At 42.1% G+C, this 20,591-nt stretch overlaps 2 protein-coding genes across 2 annotated transcripts in view; one reads left to right on the top strand and one right to left on the bottom strand.

Annotated features, from left to right (window-relative positions):
• LOC138941716 (uncharacterized) overlaps positions 1–20,591 on the bottom strand; it is a 209,252-nt gene that overhangs the window by 86,260 nt on the left and 102,401 nt on the right. The gene's annotated exons all lie outside the window — the stretch shown is intronic.
• On the top strand, positions 10,182–11,213 carry LOC138941902 (uncharacterized). Its single transcript, XM_070311860.1, has one exon. It carries the CDS (start codon positions 10,182–10,184, stop codon positions 11,211–11,213), a length of 1,032 nt encoding a protein of 343 aa, XP_070167961.1.

Genomic DNA, 20,591 nt, shown 5'->3' with positions numbered 1-20,591 from the left:
TAAAGAAATAAGTAAAAGGTATTATGATAAAAAAATTAATGTTCAAAGGTTTAAAGTCAATGATGAAGTCTATCTAATAAAAGAACCAACAAAAGGAAAGTTATACGATCAGTATATTGGTCCTTACAAAATTCTTGAATTATTACCGATGAATAACGCTAGAATAGACTTCCGAGGTAAACCACGCGTTGTTCATTTCAATAAACTAAAGCTGTGCAAAAGCACATGCTATATCGATCCGGGTTGAAGGAAAACGAAAAAATCAGAGCTTGTAATCGTGGCCTGGACCCCCGGATCCAGTATTATTAAGAAAATATCCAGTATTACGTATATATACATATTGCCATTTATTACTCTTATTATATCTTACACATTTTGTAACACAAAACAACACAAACAACCAACACTAATTACAATCTTAAAGATTAATTATAATATTTCTATTTTAAGGCATACAGAGCGATACTATTCTCGCTGACCATCGCAACTGTACTCTATGGCACCCAATCCATTATCGCATACGATTGCGGAGGAACGTACCTAAATGTAACAACCGTGTCATTGCTACGATCAGATGAAAGCGACCTGAATATAGATACACCGACAACCAATACGTACATACGACTGTTACAACTATCCAACTACGCGCAGACACAAGTTATACATTGTAAAATAGAGATTATGCGTACCATATATCATTGTGGCATGCACTCGCATATTTCGGCAGTTCAAAACGGTTATGCGAGTTACCTCCAAGAAACATCCCGAAATAAGTGTATGCAAATTCATAGAGAGGGCCTTTTGAGAATAGGAACCGCGGAAATAATAGATGAACTAAAATCGAACCATAACTTATTATAGAAGCGTTACCTTAGCCGGAAAGGTAAACGTCGGCGGTACATGTAAAGGCATTCAATATTCAGATTATTATGGAACATGGGACAATGTAATTGTACAAGCTACTGTAAAAATATCTCTAAAAGACTCGTACGTACCCATAAAACTAAGCACGGGAAAAATAATTTTAAAATCCGGAACCGTCTACGATTTAGGAGACGAAACATGTATAGATTCTGACGACGGATATTCTTTTTGGGAGAGTCTCCCCACCACCGCGTGCGGTTTTGAAAATTACGACATACTGTACGAAGGAAGCTGTTAAATTCCAAGGATTTCAAGACTCACACAATACTACCATATTCTCCTTAGAGACACGAGACACCACATTTGCTCTCACACTTACCCGCAGACACACCATCTGTGGATACACCCTATACGGGAGCGAACATCCTAAATTATTCGTTTTTGAGACACAAAAGGGAAACGTCTTTAAAACAAAATCAAAAATTGATATTACAAACCTTGACATGTTTACATATGCGAACTCAAAATTCGTTTACGTTGAAAAATACGTAAGAAGCCAAGTAACAGCATTATACCAAGACGTAATTTTACAGAAATGTGAGCTAGAGAAACAAGTGATACAGGACACACTGTCGCTTGCCTCTATTCTACCAGATGAATTTGCGTATCGGCTCATGAAATCTCCGGGTTACATGGCAGTGACTTCAGGAGAAGTAATTCATGTCATAAAATGTATATCTATAGACGTTACACTTAGGAAAACAAATACCTGTCACACAGAATTACCGGTCACGTTCCGGAACGCTTCATTATACATGACCCCTAAATCACGAATATTAACGAAACAAAACGCACTTAAAGACTGTAACCCCTTATTACCTATCTTCTACAATATAGACGAAACATGGATACAGTTCAATCTCACACCGTCCATAACGAATTCCCTACATCTTATTAAACCCCTGACGAAACTGTCATGGAAGTATTTAGCACCGAAATCCTTGGCAACAAGCGGTATTTACACTCAAGATGATTTAGATAATTTAAGAGATTACATTATGTTCCCAGCAGAAAAAAGCGTTGTATTACATACTATTGCTAGAGGTTTTACTGGCCAAACGATACCGTCGGACGCCATCTCATTGCGAAATTTATTAGATGAAGAATCCTTAAATAAAATTTATAATAACACTTTAACGAAAATATGGGACGGTTTTACTACATTCGGCGCAGCAACCGCCGGCGTATTCGGAATCTTCATTATTATAAGAATAATAAAAATTGTATTCGACACATTAATACACGGCTATGCGCTACACGCAGCTTATGGCTGTAGCTTACACTTACTCGGAGCCATCTAGAACTCTTTCACACACTTATTATTGTACCTGGCAAACAGACCACAGCCGCAACCGGAAGTGATTCCCGAAAACCCATCGGAACGCACAGACACAAACATAGTACCTAATGCGCCAGCCGAAAACACAGAACCACCCACTATACCTATTGTATATACATTCAGAGACCTACGTGCCAGATTGGACGAATAAATTTCATAATTTCTTACTCCGAAATTTAAACTAAGGGGGGTGGTGTGACGTCTTAGCCGCACGTCAAATTTTATTTAAACAATATATTTATTGTTAATACACCTATAAGAGGTGAAGAAAGTAAAAATCCGGAGAAAATTATTCGTTCAAAGCAAAGATCTAACTTGTAAAATAGTATATCATTAGTAATCATACTTGCGAGTCACCCCGTATGTAGCCAACGCTCGAGCGCGCCAGCGGGTGACGCAGAAATAGCCATCATATGTAGACCATAAGAATAATTAATAATTTATATTTGCATTGCACAATTAGACAGACGATTCAAACGCTTTAAAATCATAACACATATATATATATACGAATATACAAAAGATCTTTTAATAAACGATAACTTTCAATAAACGAAACTAACTTCAAAAGCATTAAATTCAATAAGGAGGCACACGCGAAAAAGAATGAAACAGTGAACAATGCAAATGTAACGCTATTAACTAACAAATGCGCGTCCCGTATGAATATAGCAAAATAGGACATTGATACACGCTTTAATATAATAGTTTTAAGTACACATACATTTATATATGCACACCATAATGTTTAACTTTATATTATTTTATATCCTTTATTTAGTAGCATTAAGAATCCTCATAACCATTTATATACTCTATACTATGCGCACACGCATCCTATATAACGTGGCGTTTTTCATTATTAATAATGCGTTTAGCAATAAGAAGCTAGGAGTATAGGATATAATATTTTATTCACTGTAGCATTATAAGAGTTTTATAAGAGCCTTAAACTGTGCATGGTATGCGGATTAGCCGATCGATATTCTTATCCGCCCGCTCGATAAGATTAAGCCGGACAAACAAGTTGGAATGTTGCGAGGCTACGATATAGCTGTCCTTCTCGCACAGTGATCCCTACCAGCGGCGCTTCCACTTGCCATTGCTCCCGCCCATGGGTCTCCCACCAGCATCAGAAAGCCTAAGGCAAAGGCATAGGAAGAATATCCCACCATCTACAAAGAGGCCATCCCACTGCAGCATCTCTCCCACCAGCATCCGAAGACCGGAGGAGCTCAGTGCAAGTCCGACGTCCAGCATTACTATTCGCGACGGCTAACTGTTAACACGTTTACTAGTTTCGAGCTCCGAATATCTTTGTCAAGCGTCAGTAATCCGGCGTTACGCGTTGTCAAACTTCTGTACAAGTCTTTGTAACGATGCATCCCTCCACCGTTACCCGGCCGTCGATCCGCCGGAAGTCCGCCGCCCGACAAACATAATGCGGAGGCGCCGAGCGCCCATTTTTAAGAGATAGAAAACGTTCGAATTTATAACCGCCGTTTAAGACGCGTTGTTTACCGGGAACATCGCCGCGCTCGGGTAACCGTACCGACCGTTCCCGAAACCGTCCGAGTCGCGCGCGGTGGTTCAACATTAAACAATATGCCATAAAACAGTCAGGCATATTACGCACGCGCACCCGCCGGAAAAGGCGGTATAAATAAGGGCACATTTCGCATCTCGGTACCAGATCTTCCGCAACCGCCAGAGTCTGTAAGACGCCTGGAAATCCAGAACGATCCTTAACAACGCTCAACGAGAGAGAAAACGGGGTTGGGAGTACCCAGCCTCCGCCATGAGTTTGCGGCATCTCCGAGAGCGATCTTTCCAATTTCTACGACAGAGGAAAACGAGGTTGGGCGTACTCAGCCTCCGTCTGGAGTTCTCGACACCTCGCGCGAATCCGTCCACCTAAGTGCAACGGCGATCATCCAGTGGTAGGGAGTTCCCTGCCATTGACGGGTGTTCCCGTCGGCCGTTGCACTCCTGCATTTCACGGGGAAAACCATCCCGGACGAAACCATACTGCGTTATCCGCGAACCAGCAGTAATTCCGCGACCGTCACTGCCGCGATCAGACTCGCCATTAATACGGCGCGCTAAGTCCCGCTCAAGGGGGAGGATCTAATCCTGCCGCGACATCGATCGACGCAATCGAATCAATACAGGCGCGTCTAAGGACCTCCCACCGGACCGACCGAAATTATCGCCCGGTAGTTAGCGGCCTCTGCCGAAATCCAGATCCGCTCGCGTAATCGGTATTATATCGAATCGTCAAAATCGCGCTCCGCGCCGCGCATCCGTGCATGTAATTCGGATGCACCGCGACCGACACGACCACACCGCTAACCGATTCCGACACTCACGCATACACGAGTGCATTTTGTCGCACACACCTCGTCATTCGCCTCACACATATACTGTCGATACATTGTACATATTATTTAGATATTATACATTCGCACCCACATACTTTCGATACATCGTCCATCATATTTAGATATTACACGTTCGCACACGCACTCACTCGCTTATCATCTCACTCACACACAAGCGCACACGCTCACACCCATACAGCGTTTATACACATACACTCACTCTGTATACACACATACTTACACGCAATAAATTATATTCTACCTCACATAGCTTTCGTTCGTCTCTCGATACCCTTTCACGAGCCCCGGATCCCGACCGAGTTATCCACGACCGCCTCGCGAAAGCGGTTTATTACATCTTTAAGACTCTTAGATATACTCTGAAACGGAGTTTACCAGCCGCTAACATAGCGACTGTAATAATAATACAAATTTAACGTTGAGTATAAAATAAAGTAATTCTTTTTATATTGCAACGATTCGTAATTATTTAACGACCGGCTATTCCTACATCCTCGATCGGCCGTCGTCCACTGTAGTCAGCAAACGCAGTAAATTCTTTGGTGCCTTCGGAAGACCATCCGTAGGAGGAAATCCAGTGTGCTTAGAGAACATCATACAGCACGTATTTAGATACAAAAATCTGGTGAGTCGAAGTAATACCGATTTCACAGCGACAAGTTATAAGTCTTCTGGTCCCCGGTAGACCCGGTGAATGCAGGGTGACCGAAAAAGAAACAAAACATCTTATGAAATAATCATTTTATTCGATTTTAAATACTTAAACTCTAGATTAAACACAGACTCACTACTACTATTATTTCAATTGATATAGTCACGTTTTAAGAGATTACTTAGTAATTCCAATTAATAATTTTTTTTATTAACTTCGAACACTGAGACGTGACAATAGCGACTGTAATAATAATACAAATTTAACGTTGAGTATAAAATAAAGTGATTCTTTTTATATTGCAACGATTCGTAATTATTTAACGACCGGCCATTCCGACATCCTCGATCGGCCGTCGTCCACTGTAGTCAGCAGACGCAGTAATTCCTTTGAAACTTTCGGAAGACCATCCGTAGGAGGAAATGCAGCGTGCTTAGAGAACATCATACAGCACATAGTTTGATGTAAAAATCTGGTGAGTCAAGGTAACACCGATTTCACAGCGACAAGTTATAAGCCTTCTGATCCCCGGTAGACCCGGTGAATGCAGGGTGACCGAAAAAGAAATTAAACATCTTAAGAAATAAACATTTTATTCGATTAAATACAGACTCACTACTACTATTATTACAATCGATATAGTCACGTTTTAAGAGATTACTTAGCATTAGTAATTTAAATTAATAATTTTTTTTATTAACTTCAAATACTGAGACGTGACACTAACGCCCCTCCCCCGCGTAATGATCAATCGACTAAGTGGTGCCGGTATTGCAAAAACTCCGGACACACGATAGAGGAATGTCGTAAGAGACAATATAATAACGGGAGAAAAGTCGAATCGGGAAACGCGACGGGCCCCGCGGGACAAACGGGCGTAACTCGCCAAGGGCCCTCATAACAAACGATTCGCCCGGTAAACCCGGTAGAAGCGGCCAGCTGCGCAAGTGCAGAATCGCAACCCTAAATCCGCAACATTTCTCTCACGCGCCCACCGTCGCGTTAGCAGCAGACGGTCTATTACAAGAAACGAGTTTCATGGTTGATAGGGGCGCGGCTCCAAATCTAATTAAGCTCAGAAGTCTACATCCCGAAGCGAATATCCTCGACACCGATAAATTACTCCTTAGTGGAATAACGGACGGTAAAATCGAGACACTCGGGTCCATACAAATTCTATACATAGGATACCCCATAGATATGCACGTAGTACGAAACAATTTCTCGATACCTCAGGAAGGGATCTTAGAATCTGACTTCCTTCGGAACGCCTCAAAAATCGATTTCAAAAACCAATTCGTACTCTGGAAAGGGATGCGTGTCCCCTTTGCTCAACGCGACACCGTGGTCATTCCCGCCAGATCGCATGCAACCTTTTATGTGAAAGTTACCAACCCTCATATTTTAACGGGATACATTCCGCGACTTAGCGTCTGCGAGAATGTTTATCTCGGCGACGCTGTAGTTACGAATCGTAACGGGAGAGCTTATCTCCAAGTCGTGAACGCAAGCGACATAGATAGAGAACTTGTAGTACCCACTGTTGAGCTGCAAGAGATAGGACAGCTCTTCGGAGAGGAAACGGGACACGAGATAAAAGATAGTAAAATATTCATGACTTCCGCAACCTCAAGTACAGAAAGCAAAGAAAGAAGGCAAGCTATTCATAACGTTCTCCGTTTAGAGCATTTAAATAGAGAAGAGTCGGAACACGTTTCACAGTTAATTGGAAAACACCAAGACTTATTTCGGCTGCCGAGCGATAAGGCAGAATACACGAATGTAATAAAGCATAAAATTGCAACCGTCGACGATCAGCCAGTAAATACTAAGCAATACAGATTTCCGCCAATCCACAAAGAAGAAATAAATAAGCAGATAAAAGAATTATTGGACAATGATGTGATTAAACCATCCGAGTCTCCTTATACTTCTCCCTTGTGGATTGTGCCCAAAAAACCAGACTCCAAGGGAAATAAAAGGTGGCGAATGGTCATCGACTGTATGTTAAACGAAAAAACGATAGGAGACGCATACCCACTCCCGAATATTACGGAGATCCTGGATCAATTAGGTAGTGCGAAATACATTAGCATTTTCGATCTCGCATCAGGTTTCCATCAGATACCGATGCATGAGTCACACGCGAAAAAAACAGCTTTTTCTACGCCTCACGGGCATTACGAATTTAGCCGTATGCCATTCGGTCTCAAGAATGCTCCTGCAACGTTTCAGCGACTCATGGATCAGGTTTTGACGGGACTGCAGGGTAGCGAACTCTTCGTTTATCTAGATGATATTGTATTATACGCAAGCTCACTCCAAGAACATGAAATTAAATTTAACAAACTTGCCGGTAGACTAAAACAAGCCAATTTGAAACTCCAACCGGACAAATGCGAATTCCTGAGGAAGGAAGTCGGCTACTTGGGCCATATTATCAGCAACAAAGGTGTGAGACCCGACCCCGCGAAAATTCGAGCGGTAAAAAAATTTCCGATACCCAAGAACGCAAAAAATATCAAACAATTCCTCGGATTAGCAGGGTACTATCGTAGATTCATTCCTAATTTTTTTAAAACAGCGCGCCCTCTAACGGATTTACTGAAAAAAGACGAACATTTCAACTGGCAGAAGGAGCAAGAATTAGCCTTTGTACAACTCCGCGAAACGTTGTGTACAGAACCAATGTTGCAATACCCCGATTTTACAAAACCTTTTGTAGTTACCACCGACGTTTCGGGCTACGCGATAGGCGGCATACTAAGCCAGGGACCAGTCGGAAAAGACCTTCCTATCGCTTACGCGTCGTGTCTGTTGAATTCCCCAGAAAAAAATTATTCCACAATTGAAAAGGAACTTTTAGCTATTGTGTATTGTGTAAATTATTTCCGCCCCTACCTATACGGACGGAAATTTCAACTAATCACTGATCATAAACCGTTGGTGTGGTTACATTCCGTAAAAGACCCGACTTCCAGATTGGTCCGTTGGCGTTTAAAATTAGCCGAGTATGAGTACGAAGTGATTTATAAAGCAGGAAAGATGAATGTGAACGCGGATGCGCTATCGCGAAATCCGACACACGTCCATGCAATAACGGAGAGGATACAAAGGAACGATGAGACCCGAAAGCTATCTTAACCGACCAAGGCTCACACTTCCTTAACAGCCTTATGCGAAATGTAGCGCACAAATTCAAAATTAGACACTTTAAAACCACGGCATACAGACCACAATCAAACGGTTCAGTAGAACGATTACATCAAGTACTCTGGGAATACCTAAAACAGTTTGTAAATAAAAACAATGACTGGGATAGACTTTTGAGGTTAGCGTCATTCTTGTACAATACCAGCGTCCATGAGGGCACGCGATACACCCCCCACGAACTAGTGTTCGGCAAAGTAGCCAAAGTACCCTCCAGCGAATCAGACACGACTAATGAGATAAATGAAAGCTACGCAAAGTATCTGACCGACCTGCTTAACAAAATCAAAGACGCACAAGCAATAGCGCGTGAAAACCTAATTAATTCTAAGAAAAGGTCGAAGCGATACTATGACCGTAAGATTAAGACCCGTAAGTTTAAACTAAGAGATAATGTATACCTGCTTAAGGAACCCATGAAAGAGAAATTAGGAGACCAGTACACTGGTCCACATAAGATAATAGAACTATTAAAAAATAATAATGTTAAGATAGCCATAAGTAGCAATAGAACAAAGACAGTGCACGAAGACAAGCTAAAACACTCACCCCATAATACCCCCTCCACATCGGACCCCCACCATAAAGACCACAACCAAGGAAGCTATAATAACAACGTACCGGCGGAGGACCGAGCAGTAACGAGCAAACCATAAAATGGAAACCTTCTTACCGATAGCCGTCATCATTGTGCTCTGCTTCCCCATCTCTCATAGCCTGATAGGTTATGATTGTGGAGGACAAGGGCTTAACATAACCTCACTGTCCTTACTAGACATAGGCAGATGCGAGGTCGACAACATGGAGCCCAACAAGGAGGATGTCTACGTCCAACTGCTGCAGCTTTCCGAGTACGACCGCACAGACGTGGTTCAATGCAAAATTGAGGTAGGCCGAACAATCTATTACTGCGGAATGCACTCCCATATTTCCATCGTCCAGGGAGGTCGACGGCAGTATATACACGAACTATCTGACTCTGTTTGCAAAAAGATGCAAAATTCAGGAGCCATTGCAATGGAAACGGGCCAACAGAGCATTATACAAGGCCTCAAGAGAAACAGCACGAACACGCGTTCTATCACACTGGCAGGCTCCACCTCCGTGGACGGACGATGTTCCGGAACGGAATATAGCGATGCTTTTGGAACCTGGGAAGACGTCGTCGTCCAAGCAGTCGTCAAGGTAACTTTACGGGATTTCGAAGCCTCGATCGACCGGAAATCAAACGAGGTGATCCTCCCATCTGGCGTATATTGCAAGGCACCGCCAGGCGAATACCTTGACACCGACGGAGCAGAGACTTACTGGAGTATCGCCCCACGAGACAGCTGCCATTTCGACAGATACGATGTCCTTTACGAGGGAATGGCCAAAAACTGACCGCCAAAGGGAACTACACAACACCAACGGTATATACGGTAACAACCAAGGAGACCACATTTGCGCTTACCAAAACAACGGAGCTCAATCTATGTGGATACCACCTGCTACAGACTGAACACCCGAAACTATCAATCCTGGAAACACAGCGAGGCAAAACCTTTAAAACCCGAGCCAGAGTATCTGTCAATAATTTAGACATATTCTCTTACGTAAATTCGAAATTCCTGTATGTGGAGAAACATAGCTAACACAGTTGTACCGAGACATCATGGAACAAAAATGTGCCTTGGAAAAACAGGTACTACAAAACGCCCTCTTCTTGGCGAGCATAGCGCCTGACGAGATGGCTTACAGAATAATGAAGGAACCAGGATACACCGCAATAATGGCCGGCGAAGCCATGCACCTGATCAAGTGTGTACCTGCAGAGTGTCGTTTACGATCCGTGGAAGGCTGCTACAATGAACTACCAGTCACCTATAAGAACCAATCAATATTCTTACTACCCGGATCTAGAATACTCACCAAAACAGGAACTCCAAAGGATTGCAATAAACTCCTGCCAACAATGTACAAAATCTATAACACCTGGTACCGGTTAATGCCAAAACCAGTTGAATCAATGGCACCCCCAACGATACAACCGTTAACGAAACCAACGTGGAAGTATGTCAGCCCAACATCCCTCGCCACCAGCGGCATTTACACGAACGAGGACCTCGATCGTTTACGTGACCACATCATATTTCCCATGGAAAAACCTTCCATGCTAAACACAATCGCACGAGGAGCAATGGGTCAGGAGATTCCAGCGGGTAGTTTGTCTCTGATAAATTTATTCGACGAGAAAACGCTGGACCAGATTGCAGAAAGCGCAGGCATGCGTCTCTGGAAGGGATTTATAACATTTGGATCCGCCAGTGCAAGGATACTCGCAATATTCATGGTCATCCGGCTCGCGAAATTAATAATGGACACAATCATCCATGGTTATGCTCTCCATTCAATTTACGGATGGAGGCTACACCTACTGGGAGCAATATGGACATCAGTAACAAATCTACTCCTGTACATGAGAACTCCGAACAAAAGAAGCGACAGAGGCAACGACGGAAACCAGCGCCCCAACCAAATACCTCCGACAAACAAAGAGTTATCTTCCATAACCACTTCAACGACCGAAAATCTGCACCCTAAAGCCCCCCCAACACCAGAAGAAATAACCCCACAATCCCGAGTGATTTACACGAGTGAAGTGCGCAGAGATCTTAACGAACTCAGGAAATTGTTAGATGAATAAGAATAAGATAAAGTATAACATAAGAAATAGCGTAAAACGTTAAATATATATATATTTACTTGCATGACTTTGTACCTATACATAAAGGAAAATGTCGAATCACGGTTCAACATTTTCTTTTAAGGGGAGAGATGTCACGTCCCGCGACTATTTTTTCCGAATTTCCTTCTTTTATTATATTCTTGAAACCGGTTAAAAGAACTCTAGGTCCCTTTTATGTGATTCGAAAAGCCCGCCTTCGGCGGCCATGACACCTTGCTTCTTCTAGTAGCTAAGAGCGGCGCTACCATAGTAGCGCGTCGTCCCACTACCTCGCGATCCCACTACCATGTACCCCCACTTGCGGGCGACGGCAGCGGCCGAGCCGCCGAAACGAAGGACCTCAGTGCAGGCCCCGACTTAGTCAGTCTCATCCGCGACCTCAAACCGACAACAATTCTAAATCGGGACTCCACATCTAATTCAAACTCTAAGTCAAATTCTAATTCAATCTCTAAATTCCAACTCTAGTTTAACTAACTTTAGTCATAACTTTAAAACATAAATTCTCAAGTGTATTAGCCACAGTGTATAAATAGTGAATAAATATATTGTAGTGTATTGTTAAAATTCTAGTTGATTATTTTAAAAGTTAAAACCCCTCCTATATCTACATACTTCTTTACTACTACCGAACGCGCAACGTATCATTTTATTCCGCCACGCGTTCAACACGTTAATTATTCTCTATTTTTGAATATCCATTCCTCGTGTATTTAAGTGAAAGCCTACAAATTCAAGCTCTATCTGGCTTCATTCATTACCCAGTAACACACCTAATTACAATACAGCAGTGCGGTCCCTCGCACGCCGTATTGCATAACACACGCACCTCCAAAATAGCAGTGCGGTCCCTCGCACGCTACGCGTCTACACACACAACCAATGCATAAAGCCAGTGTCTCAACTTTAATTATCAACATTAACAAATGCCGAAGAATAGGCGAGGCGGAGTAAAGAAACGTGCACGACGTCAATTAATAGAATTATCCACGGAACCCGTGAATTCCTACAAAACGCAATACATCGGGGTCGAATCACACTACGACTCGGAATACGAAGCATTCTTTAAACCTAGTGTTCTAAACTCACTCGCAGATCAAAATAATAACAAAAATTGTGAACTCGTGAAGTGGCCAATTAAATTGACTGTAATAACCATCGAACATCCGTGAATCCCGCCTTTCGACATTGACGAAAAGGACCCGAGACGGACAAGGTATCTACAAATCCGAGCGGAAATCCTACATAAATGGTACGACGCCTCGACGCCTGAACATTAGGGAACTGCAGGACACCCATGCTGCTGGAGTAATACCGCTATAAGGTAGGACTATATCTATATTTAATCCATTTATCTTTACCGAAAGAGAATATGCATGTATTGTTGTTACAAGTTCAAGCTGTCCTTTGAATAGCAATAGCATACGATTTTGAGAATTGCTTACCCTTGGGCTCTTAACCCAAAACCATTAAGAAATCCATTAAGAAAAATCATTATCCTAAAACCATTAAAAAGGTTAGTCAAAGAAAACCCTTGCAACCCAAATCCATTAAGAAAAATCATTATCCTAAAACCATTAAAAAGGTTAGTCAAAGAAAACCCTTGCAACCCAAATCCATTAAGAAATCCATTAGGAAAAACCATTAAACCCAAAACCATTAAAAAGGTTAGTCAAAGGAAACCTTTGCAACCCAAATCCATTAAGAAATCCATTAGGAAAAACCATTAACCCGAAACCATTAAAAAAGTCAGTCAAAGAAAACCTTTTTGCTCCAAATCAATCAATTTCTTTTTTTTACCCACTATCTCTTAAGATTAACATTGCAAAAGAATCCAGAAATACCAAGCAGCTTACTTAGCCCCTATTGATACCTAGACTAGGCATTAACTATCTATGTGTCCCCCGTCTATACCCGATATACATCCAGTATTCGGGATAGAAGCAACGCAGACCTTTCCCTCCTATTTTTGCGTCAGAACATTTGGAAGATGTCATGTATTAACTAAATTTGCCCTTTGCAACGATTGCTATCGCGATCTTCCAAGCATCGAATTGCGTGAGTGGTCCGCGATATCTTTGCATATAGTCGAAATAGGTTACTACGCACCCGGTAGAATTGCATGTTATAAATGCGACAAAGCATTAAGTTTTGCTAGATCAGGAACTTCGTGCCGTTTGTGTACCGACAAGTTAAACGAATTCGATCAAAACCCTGCGAGTATAAATGGTTTAATTAATAATCCTGAACGAAATCTGGTGCTCCACACTGAGGAAGTATCCCAGCTGCCTAATCTGCACCGTTAACTACACCTCGCCTTGACTCAAATCTCGCAATCGGTCGCGATCTTCACCAATATCCTCGCGTATTCTACAAAAATCCGGTAACCCTCAGTCGCGGGTTATCCCTGGAGACATTCCAAAATAGCGACATAGCCCGGTACAAATCCGAGAACGCGAATTCTCAGTTATCGCGCCGTGATAGTATAGGGACGTAACACGGGCTTAGCCAGTACACCAAAGTACGTATTCACGGTAACGATGACAGAACAAAATGATTCCAGCCGCGAGCGCGGGTGGCGAATATAACGGTGGATAACCTCACCGGTACCCTTTCTCTCTGCGGGGCCGCACGGGGTCGGCAACGTTGACGTCCTCTCGTCCGGGTCCGTCCTTCGATCGCCGGAATCCTTATTCGCTCACGTCGCAATGCTCTCGAATTGACACGTGATCGCCTTCGCAAAACGGTTGCTCTCGTTACGCATGCCCGCGCCAGTCTGATTCCGGAGGATCGCCGCGATCCAGAATCGATTGGGTCAGTCGGGGCTGCGCAGACGGGGTGCGTATTATCGCGGCCAATCACGCGCTGAGGCCAGTGGGCGGCGCGCTCACGGTCGTATCGAGCCCGGTATTTTATACAATAATTAGCTGGTGCCCTTTCCTCGCGGCCATCGCGAGGTCCAGGGCAAACGGCTTAATCGAAAATATCGCTGCAACCCTCGTGGTGGTCTTTTCCTGGGGCCGTGCTAAGCCAGCAGGAGCTATTGCAGTCCCTCTACGGGAATCGGATTCGCACTGGCCTGGGTCCTTGCGCGAGGATCTTCTCGCTGTCCCGTGCGTTGCGCATCCCGTGTGCGGGTCTTGATCCCATCGTAACGTAGCTACTTTGGCCGTTAGATGTTTTGGATTTCCAAATTGCTGGCTTCTTGCTCCTTGACGGTCGTCCTGGATCAATGATAGTATTTTTCGTGATGCTTTAGCAACTTCCTGCTCTTTTTTCCGATGCGGCTCTCAACTCAAATAATCATACGACAAAAGAAATAACAAACGGGATTAATATAAAGCTCGAAATCTCAATTAATAACGCCTCTCTGAAGACAACGGTACGATTCTCGCTATTTCTCGACTGGCGCGGCCTCTTAGTCCGCGCTTCGCAATCGGAGAGGAATTCGGCGGACACGCGCGAGATGGCAACGTCACATACTATATCTTACTTGCGTGTTTGTTTTTTTTGTTTACATTTGCGTCACTGTCAGTATATTTTCGCTAAGAATTTTTTTTATTTACGAGTTTTTAATTAAACGTCAATTTAATTATAATAAACGTATTGATGAATTTTTTAACATTATGGCAGATGTATATCCTTTTACAAATGATTTATAAAATAAATATCATTTAATAAGGTATCAAAAATTGTATATTATACTTTTTCACAATTGCTACTCCACACAAAGCGAGGTTCAACGCAAACCTATCTGTCTAGTTTTTTGATAGTGGAACCCCCTTGTAGGGAAGGCGGAACATACTGTTTCCAAAGTAAGGTTTCACATGGGTTTATAATTTTCTATATTACGCATTAAAACGTATATGCGTGGAGACAGTATGTTCTGCCCCCCTGTGGGGGGGGGCATCACTATTGCGAAATTAGATCCATAGGTTTGCGTTGAACCTCGCTTCGTATGGAAAATGGAAAAATTCAAGGAGCTGCGTTCGGAAATGTAAACACTTTTTCCACGTCTGCTTTAAACAAATACAACGTAAACAAACATTATTTTTATTTATTTTATAACAGAAAAAGCATTAAAACTGTGAATCTTTAAAATTGCATATCGCTGGAACCAGAAAAGAGCGCCACAAAATTCAAAGTACGTGTTACTTAGGAATATGCTCTCTATAATATATGTAAAAATAAAAACTATCCGTGAGGTGTAAGGTAATATAAATATTTATCATTAACGATTCATAAGCGATTACTATTTGTCGAAGTAGATTTCGTCTGATTTATTATTATATATGTATCTCGTTATATGCGATCGCGAAAATTATTATAAGATATTTAAAACTCGATTTCTATAACAATTAAAAATTAACGATTCATAAGCGGTTGCTATTTATCGAAGCAGATATTAATTTTGTGTGATTTATTGTTATACTAATATACTAATACAGTGCTGGGATTTACTTGCACATTTCGGCCCGATTCCGTGGCTCACGCCTATTGCCCCCCATTCACCGCTGAGTGGCCTTCACTTGGACACAGTACAATTGGACACGGTGCAAATGGACACGTTACAAATGGACACGAGATTGTGCACACGGTTCAATTGGACACAGTGCATTTGGACACAGTAATTTTGGATACAGTAGCTTCTGGACACGTAAGAAAATACGCATCGTTTACTTGGACACCGCTCACTTGGACACTGTTCGTTTGGACACAGAAAGACGCGCACTGTTCATTTGGACACCGTTCGTTTGGACACCGTTCATTTGCCCACCGTTCGTTTGGACACCGTTCATTTGCCCACTGTTCGTTTGGACACCGTTCATTTGCCCACCGTTCGTTTGGACACCGTTCATTTGCCCACCGTTCGTTTGGACACCGTTCATTTGTACACAGAAACATGCGCACTGTTTGTTTGAATATGTAACAGATGGAGAGAAATAAAAATCATTTTGGGAAAATATAATCAGTATTCTTATAACACTTTATACTGGTAAATCTATGTAAAATATTAAATCGTGAAAAGGAGATACATTTGAAGGTTATAATATCTGTCAAAATAAAATATATTCATACTTATATATCTCTGATACTGATGTCATTAATTTTATATTGCTTTTAGCACTTTGTTTAGCCTTTCGCATATTTGGATGTCATGCATGGATACAGTGGGTTCCGCCCCCCCTACGGGGGGGCTCCACTTCCGGAAGATATAACCTAACCCAAACCTATTTCTTATTTAAAACAAAAATTTGGTGTGGATTACGTCGTATAACTTAAATCAAATTTTGGTGTCCAAACGAACGGTGTCCAAACGAACGGTGGGCAAATGAACGGTGTCCAAACGAACGGTGGGCAAATAAACGGTGTCCAAACGAACAGTGGGCAAATGAACGGTGTCCAAACGAACGGTGGGCAAATAACGGTGTCCAAACGAACGGTGTCCAAATGAACGGTGCGCATCTTTCTGTGTCCAAACGAACGGTGTCCAAATGAACAGTGTCCAAGTGAGCGGTGTCCAAGTAAACGATGCGTATTTTCTTGTGTATAAAAGCTACTGCATCCAAAATTACTGTGTCCAAATGCACTGTGTCCAATTGAACCGTGTGCAAAATCTCGTGTCCATTTGTAACGTGTCCATTTGCACCGTGTCCAATTATACTGTGTCCAAGTGCACCACTCCCCTCACCGCTCGTGCGTTAGCAACGAGTCGCCAGATACGCGTAACTAAGGAACGCGACGCTTTGTCTCAGGAGCGTCCGTATATAAGAATGCCCAAATATAATAATAAGACAATACTTTTCTATAATTAAAAGTTTTTCTTCAATATTTTATATCAATGAATTATAAAATATTGAAAAAAAACTTTTAATTCTAAGAATTTTCGCGTTGTATTTAGAAAAGTATTGTCTTATTCTTATATTTGGGCATTCTTACATATAAACGCTCCTGAGACGAAGCGTCGCGGTCCTTAGTTACGCATATCTAGCGACTCGTTGCTAACGCACGAGCGGTGAGTGGGGGGCAATAGGCGTGAGCCACGGAATAGGGCCGAAATGTGCAAGTAAATCCCAGCACTGTACTAATATAAAGTAAGAATAATTACGAAAAACAGTGAAATCCCACTAAAAAAAATCTCACAAAGTAAAAAAGATACGCCAAGTACATATCAAAAAATAACTTAGAAAAAATTGGTAATTATTTAGTATAGCAGACCCAGCTCCAATGACGTTGACCTTGGTATATGTTGTCAAGGACATAATCCTGAATAAATTTTCCTTATAACTTAATCGACGGTCATTGTTTATTAAAAAATTATTAACAAATAAAGTTTGAGAAATAAAACGTAGTTTTCACATGGATTTATAATTTCCACGCAAGAAGCGAGATACATCCGCATCAGGACCCTGATTTGGATGTGAAACCAGGTCTTTACATAACATACGAAACACATTACGAGTCACAGTAGGTTCCGCCCCCTTACAGGGGGCTTCACTTCTGGAAGATATAACCTAACCCAAATCTAGTTTCTGATTTTAGATTTCGAGTATCCTTTAGTTATTGTTTAAAATTCCTGGTCTTCTACAGGATCTTTGTGTTCGAATATTTATCGCGCATGGTTTAAGTTCTGAAATATTAGTCTCGCCTGCTAGATATTCTTTTAGTTTAATATTTATGTCAAGTGCAAAGAGTTCCAGAGCGTAGGCATCTAATATTACGTGAAAGAAAAGAATCGTGGAGTCTACCGGACGTAACAGCTGCATAACGTAATAAAAACAAGAAACTATTTTTTCTTTTTTGTCCACTTTTTTCTCAGAAAGAGAAATTTTATTGTATTGTATTTGTATTGTATCAGTTATTCATCCCCTATGGGGTTAGAAGGCGTTTTTCCGGAACGTACCCAAACCTTTACATTTTCTTACAAATTCCTCTACCATTCCATCCTTTACCCGACCTGGCCCTTTGCGACCTTACATACTTTCCTCCCTCCCCTTCCTCGACCCACCATCACCCTCACTTCCCTTCTCCCAACTTTCCCTTGTCTCCCCCCTATCTTCCCTCTTTCTCCACACTACATTTCTTCTCCTTCTTTCTCCTCGTCCTCCTCTTGTTCCTTCCTTCTCTTTTCTACTCTCATCTGTGTCCTTCTCTTCTCTCTTACTCTTCTCACTTTCCCTTCCTTCGCCCTCCTTTCCTTCCTCCTCTTACTCCCTTCTTCTTTCCCTTCCTCCTCTCCATCTCTCTTCTTTCTTCTTCCCTCCTCCCTACCTGCTCGTCCTCTTCTCCCCTTTTCCTCTCTCCTCTCTCTCTCCTCCTAGCCTAATTTTCTTACAAATTCCTCTACCTTTCCACCCTTTACCCGTTCTGGCTCTTTACAAGCTTACATACTTTCTCCCTCCTCTTCCTCGACCCACCTCTCCCCACCTTTCCTTCTCTCCTCCCTATCTTCTCTCTTTTCTCTCTCCTCTCCTTCCTGTCCCCCTTTCCCTTTCCACTTCCTCACACCTATTCCTCTCTCTTCATCCTTCATCTCTGCTTCCTCTCGTCCCCTATTCATTCTCTCCCATCTATCCAAATCCTTCTGTTACTTACCACCACGCTTCTTCCGCACCCTCTTTCCACCTTCGCTTTTTCTACCATCCTCCATCTCATTCTTCTCTCCTCCATTGTTAAGTCCTCGTCCACGCCTATCTTCCACAATCTCCTTACCTCACTCCTTTTCTCCAATATCTCGTCCTTGTCCTCCTCTTTATCCATTTCCTAACCTAACCTAACCATTAATACCTTTTTCCAAGACTTGCATGTCACCACTTGAATTTTTATTGTCTTTTTACATGCCGAGCATCGATATTCAGCATATTCATCGTCCATGTCGATAATTATCGGCCGAAACCGCTAATATCAGCGTAAGCGATCAGTCACCTCTGTTTCACTGTCACACGTCAGCACTTTTGTGTCCACCTTAAATATCTACCTGTCGTGTGAAACTTTGGTGTCCCAGACAGGAAATGCACTTCTCACGCCCACAAATCAGCATATCCCGGTTAGATAACACTCATGGCTAATGCCAGTCTATGCCGCTACGATTTAAATAACTTTCTATCACTCCCCGTAACTATTTAATCGTTTAAAAGTTATTACTTTTGCGGAGCGATGTTTGACACGTCTTATCCACCTGAGAGAGATAGATAGAGGAGAGAAGTAAGAAGGGAGAGAAGTAAGAAGGCTGGGAAAAGGAATTGGGAGGAAAGAAAAACAGATGGAGGACATGAAAAAGTGGTTGAAGGAGCTGGTGGTGGAGGTAAGGGGAATAAGGAGGGAGCTGAAATTATGGAGAGAAGAGAGAGCGAGAGGAAGGAGAAAAAAGGAGGAGGAAACAGCGGTATCGCAGGAACAGGAAGAGGAAAGTGAAGAGGAAGAGGAAGAAGGAAGAGAGGAGGCGAGGGATCAGGGTGTTCCATCCAGGATGTGTAAGCAAGCATAGGATTTACGATAAAAATCAAGAATTGGTACCGTCTTCTGGCCCATTTGACAGATTTACAATTGAAAGTGAAGCAGACATGAAGAAGGCATCGGCAGTGACCGGGGGCGGCAGGGACAGGCTAAGATCTACAGGATCTACAGGTTCGTTTACGACGCTAAGTAGTGGAAATAGAATATCAGGAGCGAGTGGATCATTGACTATTGACGTAAAAATAGATTGGCTGGTAAAAATTGTAAAAGAAATAAAAGATAAAACAGCATGTAAGAAGGAAATTAAAATGATGGTCAAGGAAATAGTTCGAGAAGAATTGGGAAATGTTAAGCAGGAACTGCTAGAAGAGTTGAAAAGAATGATACAGGGAGAAGTAGGTGGATCAACAGGAGGAATACAAAGGAGCTATAGTAAAGCGGTAAAAGAGAAAAAGAAAGAGAATGTAATAATTATCAAACCCAAGATACAATAAGAGAGTGAAGTTACAAAAAAATTGATAAAAGAAAAGATAGATATCAAAAAAATGGCGATGGGAATAACGAAGCTAAAAAAAGGAAGCAAGTGATCATGGGTTGTGAAACTGGAGAAGAAATGAAAACGTTGAAAGCCACAGTGCAGGACAAACTAGGAGAAAATTTCAAAGTTACGGGATCACCGCAGATGAAGCCCAAAATAAAAATTATCAATGTCAGCGAAGAAGAAATGAGATTGGATGATGATGATTTAATAACTACAATCAAGAAGCAGAATAGAATTGATGCACTAAATGATGGATTCCAAATGCGAATAGTAAAGAAAATAGTTAAAGAAAAAAGAAATGATAATAATCAACTCAGAAGAAAAGAAAAAGAAGAAGG

The sequence above is a fragment of the Polyergus mexicanus genome, unplaced genomic scaffold (genome assembly GCF_030449975.1).
Source record: "Polyergus mexicanus isolate NDT 795.1 unplaced genomic scaffold, iyPolMexi1.0 SCAF_20, whole genome shotgun sequence".
NCBI lineage: Eukaryota > Metazoa > Arthropoda > Insecta > Hymenoptera > Formicidae > Polyergus > Polyergus mexicanus.
Note: the sequence above shows the minus strand (reverse complement) of the source record. Positions and strands in the feature narration are given on the sequence as shown.

Excerpts from the sequence above, each read along its gene's own strand:
- LOC138941902 (XM_070311860.1), top strand. The coding sequence starts at position 10,182 with ATGGAACAAAAATGTGCCTTGGAAAAACAGGTACTACAAAACGCCCTC.